We start from the raw sequence: 8,539 nt of genomic DNA on the forward strand, positions 1-8,539 counted from the left end.
TTGCACCTGAGTATAAGTCGCATCAGTCCAAAAATTAGTCATGATGAGGAAAAAAACATATAAGTCACACTGGACTATAAGTCGCATTTATTTAGAACCGAGAACCAATAAAAAAAATAAAAAAAACGAGAATCAAGAGAAAACATTACCCTCTCCAGCCATGAGAGGGCGCTCTATGCTGCTGAGTGGTAGACTACAGGAGCACATTTGAGTATCATAGAGCGCCCTCTCATGGCTGGAGAGGGTAATGTTCTCTATTGGTTCATTTCTCTTGGTTCATGTCAAATTAATTTTGATAAATAAGTCTCACCTGACTATAAGTTGCAGGACCAGCCAAACTTTGAAAAAAAAAGTGTGACTTATATTCCGGAAAAAAATTGTAGATAACTAGTAGTAGGTTAATTCCACAAAAACTGTAAACACAGTAGAGCGATTAAAAAGCTAATCTGAGCATAACAGCTTGAGTCTAAGACTGTTTGTCCAAACAATGGAAGATGAGGGAGTGTTTGGGGAAATTATTTGAAAATGACTTTCATGCTGTGTTCCAATCAAGATAACCCCACCTCTGAAGGGCACTTCAGAAAGAAGAATTTCAAAGGGTACCACTGACACTGTGCTCCCAATATTTTTTTGCACAGTTTTAATTATGTGACTACGACGCCTGCTTAATTTGCTCGGCAAGATGACGCAGTAGTGCACACCCTTCCTAGCACTCACTCACTCAGGTAAGCCCTTCAAAGGGATAAGAACATTGGGACTAGCACACAGAAGGACAGAACACAGCATTGTAATACTGTTTGGTGACGTGTGTAGAAATTATACACCTAGCTTTAATTCCTGCAAATACCTGCTTCTTAGGACACTTCAGGTTTTACACAAGGAATTGTGTCAGGATGCAGCATTACTTGTAACAAGAAAATTCAACTGCATCTGCAATTACACATTACAAAGTCGTATTTTCAGAATGATCCACTTATCACGTTGCGTATAAGCCAGGCTTTAAGAAAACATCTGAAAGAGGCGTCAACACTCACAGATGTTTTAGAAAGTGTTACATTTACTGTCAATGACAAGTACTTTATAAACCACAAAAAGCACCACAGGACAGCAAATAACAGCACTCCAACATCTTACAAATACAAAGACACAAGAATACAAAATGCATAACTATTAGAAGTGTGCATTTCATTTCGTTTGGGCAGAGAAACAGAGAAACAGTCATGTTGAGTCAAAGGTTTTCAGACATCTTGGATGGCAAACGAAATATTTCAATGTGCAGTATGTAATTTCGACAATCTGTTTGAATGGCTCAAACATAACACTGGCTAATACAATGGTGCGATTTAGGGGTGGTGCTAGCTTTTGCTGAGAAATGGCAGATGGGAGAGTGTTTGAAAGGAATCCATTTGTGATTTTCTTGAATACTGAACACATGATTGGTTTGAATGAGGTGGATTCCTCTTCGGGTTGACATTACGTCATAACAGTTCAAACTGCATTGTGTTGAAGCAGGACTGAGCGCCATTAGAAAGCCCTGTTTGGTTCAGTTTATCGCTGGTCATCTGAAGTTCTTTTTCTCAGGTCTGGTTTGTATCCCCTGAGACCCTACATAGGATACGCGGCATGGAAATTGGATTCAAATCCAATGCTGCATCCAGGGAGCTTTTTAGCCCACAAAAGGGATACCCACTGTCAGTCTGTGTCCATGTTCACTCGATGCAGACTACCATGTAATGTCTTATCCACTGTCTCTTCAGCTCTAGAGAGACACACACAATATGTGTTATCTTAGATTCAAAAACCTCTGTTAAAAGTGTCATTTTAAAAAATATATAATGATTCATTTGACTGCACTAGTTAAAGGAATGTTCCTGGTTTAGCATGTTACAGTCTATTTAACATAGTTTGTAAAACAAACAAAAATCGTGTGAACAGGAAAGGACTAAATTTGAAAGCCTGGGTTCGGTAAGAGTTTAGTTTAGTTTTTTTTTGTTTTAGTTTTTTTAAGTTTCACTTTTAAAAGGCTGCAGTTATTTGATCAAAATTACAGTAAAACCAGTAATAGTGTGAAATAGTGTTACAATTTAAAATAACGTTTTTTATTTTACTATATTTCAAAATGTAATTTATTCCTGTGATGGCAAAGCTGAATTTTCAGCATCATTAATCCAGTGTTTAGTGTCACATGATCCTTCAGAAATCATTCTAATATGCTGATTTGCTGCTCTTTCTTATTATTATCAGTGTTGAAAATTGATGTGCCGCTTAATATTTTGCGTAAACCATGTTAGATTTTTTTCAGGATTTGTTGATGAAGAGAAAGTTTAAAAAACAGCATTTATCTGAAATAGAAATCTTTTTTAACAGTAAACTGTTTTGCAACAAAACCAAAGTATCTGCTGTCACTTTTTTTACTGACCCCACCGTTTGAATGGCAACCAGTTAAATAAACTCTTAATTATCATTTAGTTATCTAGTAGTCACCTTTTGATAAACTTGTGGGTGGATTTTACACAGAATATGGTTTCTGTATTACCAAAAACAGCATAGTGTGCATGTATCCACTCACTGTGGACTGTGCCGGGACTCCTGGTCGCTCTGTCTGGATGTGTGGAGGGTCTCTGTGGTCTGTTGCATGTCCGACTGGAGAGAGGCTTCTGTGTGAGCTGCCAGCATCCGGCTGCTCTGGGACGTGTTGGCATCTAGCATCTCTAGCAGGAGATCATACAGCAGCACCACGTTTTTTCTCTTCATGGTTGACAGATGCTCAATGCCTTTGTTGCTACAGACAACAAACGAAGAGAACAGTGAACCAGTGACAGATTAGCGGAAAATCGAAACATAAAATGCTATGAATGTCTAGAATATGCTGTGCTACCTGAGGTGTCGAATGTGTGAGAGCAGCATCAGCAGATGGGCGAGCCGGATGGACTGCTGCTGTGAGGACAAGCCTGTTCTGGAGATGCTCCAAACTAGAGCGTCAGTCACAGAGTCCAGCAGCCTCAGAACCTTCCCACGGCTCTCCACATCTTCAGGAGTCTGTGGCAAGCTTGAACAGTTATCTTTTAATAAGCACACAAAAGGAGTGAATCACAATATCTGATGCGGTTAAAGAGAAACCAGAACATTTTGTGACAATTTCACTCAACAAAGATTACCGTCTAGACACAAACTTTTCATAAAATCAGCGATCAGACCGCTGACCAGTCATGTAAATCAAAAGCTGCTGTTTTTGAACAATATGCTAAAATATAGTTAGCATGTTGTTATTATTAGCATGCCCTACAGTTACTGTACATAAATAAAAAACAAGAAACAAACTGCTTTTAACTCTCATCCAATAACGTACACACACACAATCAGAGTAGTGTCTTACTGGAGTTGAGAAGGATCATGGCTTTGAGACAGACGTATTCCTCTCTCTGGAGCTTCAGTTCTCTGAATCTGGAGGTGGTGGCCAGCAGCATGTCAAAGATCTCCATGATGCCTTCAACACAATTCCCTTCCTCCCTAAAATAAATTAGAGAGAAAGGAAGAGAGGGAATGGCACAGAGATAAAAGAGAAAAGGCCAGTTATTTAAGCCATACATTTCTTGTGACAAATCACTCTGGAGCCATATGTAGCAATAATAATAATTAATGAATTAATATAAAAACCTGGTAAAGAGAATACTAGCTAACATACACAGCTTATTTTGAAAGAATACAGATGACCTTAAAGTTTCAAGTGAAAGACAAAGGACGTACACGCCGTCTCACATACTTTCTAACACACACACACACACACACACACACTCAATCCTGTGTGAGAAATGAATTGTACAAACTAAGCTTGTGTTATGAGAACACACCAAGGTTTTTTAAGACACTAGAGATAATCACCAAGGAAGAGGAATATTCAGTTCCACACAAAATAATAAACAGGTATACACACACACACACACACATGCCAGCCATACATTCACAAAAGAGAACCAAATCAGATCATAACAAAAAAGGTGTCATCTCTCCACAATCAATTATCTTAATTAATGTACTTCAAAATCTATGTTCACACGTGCCACACACTGCATGTACACACACACACACACACACTTACAACAGAGGATTATCTGAAGGTCAATGAATAAATCCACAAAACGTCAGTGTTTTTCAAATGTTACCATCAAGCGGGATATGAGCCAATCTCTCCCACTTATGGAAGATGCCCTTCAGATTTCAAACAATTCTAATCTAAAGAATTATACACACTGACAGCACAACTATTTATGTTTTATGATTATGACAGGAATAAAAACACTGATCTGATTTAACAAATTCAATAACACTCAATCAAACCACACTTGTAGGTGGCTTTAAATCAGAGTTTCAATTCAATTTCTGTTAATGGTGAGTTTGACCTGTTAAAATGTAAGCTTATTCCTCATCATTCACGTTTTTATATCATAGAGCCCATGACATAGCATAGAGAGACAAAACAAAAGGAGATGTATAAAAAATTTTCTTCCAATTTCCAGCATGCTATGCTGCTTCCAGTTGTTGTAGAAAAAAAGTAACTTGGCACTGTTGAATGCTAATTGATTACTAGCAAGCAAAGTAGGTAAGCCAGAAAATGACTGCTGGGTCTTTGCATGGGCACATTGAGGACAGTCATTAATAATGGTCAGAAAACTGCTCCTTCTACACACTCCAGAGGATGTTTTGTGACCAGTATTACTGACTGTGCTCAGATCTGTGTATTCCAGTGTCAGTGGGAGATGTTACCTGTTGAGTTTTGAGGTCAGGTGAGAAGATGAGTTTCCCAGGATGATCCACAGATCTCCACATCAATCCCAACATAAGAATATCCAGCCAGCAGCATTCCAGCAGATGTACCTGATCTGACAAAGTCAGCTCCATAAAACCTGTAAGAGGAGTAACAAACTCACAAATGCCTGAACACACTCTGACACCGCTGCTGCCCTTCAAATACGAGATATAAGTGCACATACCCATACACTCACACAAAAATTATGCTTTTTGTCATTTTTGGAGCATGACAGCCCCTGCTCACCATTCACTTTCACTGAATGGAAAAGAGCAACATTCTGCTAAACTATGTTTTTTTTTATTCCACAGGAGACCGAAAATCATACAGGTTTGGAACAACCTTTTAGAAATGACAAGAAAACAACTTGGCATGAATAAAAATAGCAACTTAAAAAGCACTTTAAACTAAAGATTAAAAAAGCATATATATATATATATATATATATATATATATATATATATATATATATATATATATATATATATATATATATATATTAAATGTCCATATGTGAAACATTTTGTCAAATGAAGATATATGTACGTATGTGAACATTTATATCAACTTAAAGGTAACATATATGGCAATATCGATATAATCTCGATATAGGGCACCATCATGTATTACATTTCCATATGGGAAAACTTACACATTGCTTTAAAGATGTAATAACTTACAAATTAAGAGAACATTTAAAATATTTATATGCGCACACACACCTGGTATCTTCTTTGCCCAGCTGATCATGAGCACCAGTTCCTTGTCAGCGAGGTTGGTTAGTGACATCATCATGCTGCCCTCAGTGTAAGGCTTCTTTATTGGCTCTCTCAGGTAAATCTGAGGAGGCTCCGCCTCCAGAATACAGTTGACCAACTGCTCAGGGGAGAGGCCTATGCCACGCCCCTCAGCTCTGTCCCCTGAAGGGAAGAAGTGATGAGTGGAATTGAGGGGAAATTCTAAATGATGCTGGGAACGCCGTCTGACCCCTAATGCCCCATCTGAGCTGTCTCTGATCTGGGGGCTGCGACGATGACGAGCACCACGATAACTGCAGCGTTCCCGCCTCACTCCTGTTCACACACGCAATTACAAACACACATCAAAAGCACACACTCAGCACACAGTCTTTACTTTAAGGACAAATTCTCACTATTAATTGAATTTGTTGCTTATTATCATGCATATTACTAGCATTTTGGCTGTTTATTAGAACTTATAAAGCACATATTAATGCCTTATCCTGCATATTTTAGATCTCTTATTCCAACCCCATACCTAAACACATGACAAACAGTTACCTTACTAACTATTAATAAGCAGCCAACTAGGAGTTGATTAAGGCAGAAGTCCTAGTAAATAGTTAGTAAATATTGGTCCTCAAACTAATGTGTGACCAAAAATATATAAAAAATGACATATCTTTCACTCTATATAAAATAAGTGGCTACACACAGAAAAGGAAGAAGTTTCTGCCTACCACACTTCATCATGCCCACTTCATAGCACTTGCGGAGTCGACAGGCCTGGCAGCTCTTGCGTCGGCTCTTGTCAATGGTGCACTGATTGGTCGCTGGACAAATATAGTTATTGTGTCCTTAAGAAGATTGGGAGAAAAAAAATTATATTAAGCTCACAGCATTGGATCTGCAGTGAAGTGTTTGGTTAAATTCAGCTTTTTAATGTCATCTCATTCTATTGTCTAAGATCATTTTATTAGGGCTGTTAATTGATTCAAACATTTTTGCACTACACTGTAAAAAAAATGTTTTGGAAGAATATTGAACTATGTATTACAAGAAAATTCTATTTCAATCTTTCTACTTCAAAATATCATTTAATTTAATGTTACTTGCTATTTCTTTATAATTGTTCATGGAATTTACTAACAATTTCTGATTGAAAATAGTTTCTACGCCATTTTTTTGTTGTCGTTGTTGTATAAACTCAATTTTGTATGTAATTAAACAATAGCATATATTAACAATCAATGTTTGATATGGTACCTTTAGAATTGTTTTACACAGTATAATAAAACACAATACCACAATACCAATACCACAAAAAGTTCGAAATAAATTAATATTTTTTTAGCAAGGATGCATATATAATTTTATTTAAAAAAGTGTTTAAATTTTGCAAATGTAATGTTTAATGTTACAAAAAGACTTCTATTTCAAATAAATGCTGTTCTTTTGAATTGTATTTTTTAATCAAAGAATCATGGAAACAAATGTATGACAGTTTCCACAAAAATATTAAGCAGCACAACTGTTATCAAAATTGATAATACCAGGGGTGTCACATTATTTCTGAAGAATCACGTGACACTAAAGCCTAGACACACAATTCTGCTTTTCCATTGTAGAAATAAATTACATTTTAAAATATATTTCAAAAGAACTTTTTTTTCCAGAAAATCACACTTTTTTAGTGTCAAATCAAAAAGCTACAAGTAATTCCAAAACTTATGTGTCTATAGATTAAAAGGTCAAATTAATCTTGTTTATGGTTGAACTGGCCGTTACATACTCAAAGAAATCCACACACAGAACAAGTCCAGTATTGAAGGCAAAACTCAAAAAGGCAAACCCTTCCACTGATTAGCATGGCATTTCAGAAAACTTCTGAAGAGCATGTATTTGATGTTAAATAGTTAACTTGACCAATTTTACCTTGAATGCTCCGTTTGAAGAAAGCCTTGCACCCTTCACACGACCAGACACCGTAGTGATACCCAGAAGCATAGTCATGACACACGGCACAGAAGTGTGTGTCTCCTTTACCCACAATGCCTGGTGGAGGATTCAAGCCATCATCAGCATCCAGTTGCTGCCCTAACAGCTTTGCATGAGTAAGGACAGAACTATAAAAAATGAAGGTACAGATAAAGTAAAAAAAGAATAGAATTTCTTTTTTTTTTTTTTTTACATTTTTCTAAACATAACGCGAGTTGTGCATGCTGTGTGAAACTAGTTTTTATATATATATATATATATTGAATTTGCTTTTATTTTTATATATCCAATTTTCATTTTAAACTCAGCTTTAGTAATTTTGTTGATTTTATCATTTTTATCCGTTTTAATATTCATGAAATTTCATTTCAGTTTTAGTTATTTTAGTACATCAACTTAAAAAATTGGAATAATAATTTTTATTACTATTTAAGTTGATCATTTTTATCCGTTTTATTTGCTTTTTAACCTTTAAAATATATATTTGGTTGGTTGGTCTTGGTTTGTGTCAGGAACATCAAATACATCATAGAACACATTTTTTGCATTAATATTTTACATGATAGCCTTTAATGCATTTTTATGTTAATGGATTTATCTTGTATAATAGACATTTTTTTTGCATTTAGAACAATTGTTTCCCGCTGTCTGCAATCTCATCAGAACAGACCTGAACAAACCTGAACTTTTTTTTAACCCTTTCACCTGTTTTATTGTCTACCCCATGAAAATCTGATTGGAAAAGCAATATCATGTATCAGCTCAAAAAGATGCATGATTTAAAAAACTTGCAAGCACCTCAAGATAAAACGAAAAGAAAAGAAAACATTTGATTTGATCACAAATCTGTTATTGTCTCTATGGGAACTGAACTATCAATTTGACAGCTGCTACGTGGAGTTTAAATGCATATATCAGTTATTAATACACTGCATGTGATGTCTATGACTGGATTCTCACCTGCTCTGGTTAAGTGTGTGTGTCTTGGCATCCT

At 36.1% G+C, this 8,539-nt stretch overlaps 1 protein-coding gene across 1 annotated transcript in view; it reads right to left on the bottom strand.

Moving 5' to 3' along the window:
• Positions 1-304: 304 nt before the first annotated feature.
• Positions 305-8,539, bottom strand: part of LOC113113232 (estrogen receptor beta-2-like) — an 8,544-nt gene continuing 309 nt past the window's right edge. Inside the window, exons 3-11 of the mRNA XM_026279396.1 lie at positions 8,506-8,537; positions 7,483-7,673; positions 6,288-6,404; positions 5,530-5,880; positions 4,765-4,904; positions 3,377-3,506; positions 2,879-3,062; positions 2,570-2,782; positions 305-1,759 (exon numbers count right to left, since the gene is read on the bottom strand). Coding sequence (XP_026135181.1) covers positions 1,693-1,759; positions 2,570-2,782; positions 2,879-3,062; positions 3,377-3,506; positions 4,765-4,904; positions 5,530-5,880; positions 6,288-6,404; positions 7,483-7,673; positions 8,506-8,537 — 1,425 coding nt within the window. The 3' untranslated portion in view covers positions 305-1,692. The remainder of the gene's footprint in view (positions 1,760-2,569; positions 2,783-2,878; positions 3,063-3,376; positions 3,507-4,764; positions 4,905-5,529; positions 5,881-6,287; positions 6,405-7,482; positions 7,674-8,505; positions 8,538-8,539) is intronic.

Source organism: Carassius auratus, chromosome 13, assembly GCF_003368295.1.
Source record: "Carassius auratus strain Wakin chromosome 13, ASM336829v1, whole genome shotgun sequence".
Taxonomy (NCBI): Eukaryota; Metazoa; Chordata; class Actinopteri; order Cypriniformes; family Cyprinidae; genus Carassius; species Carassius auratus.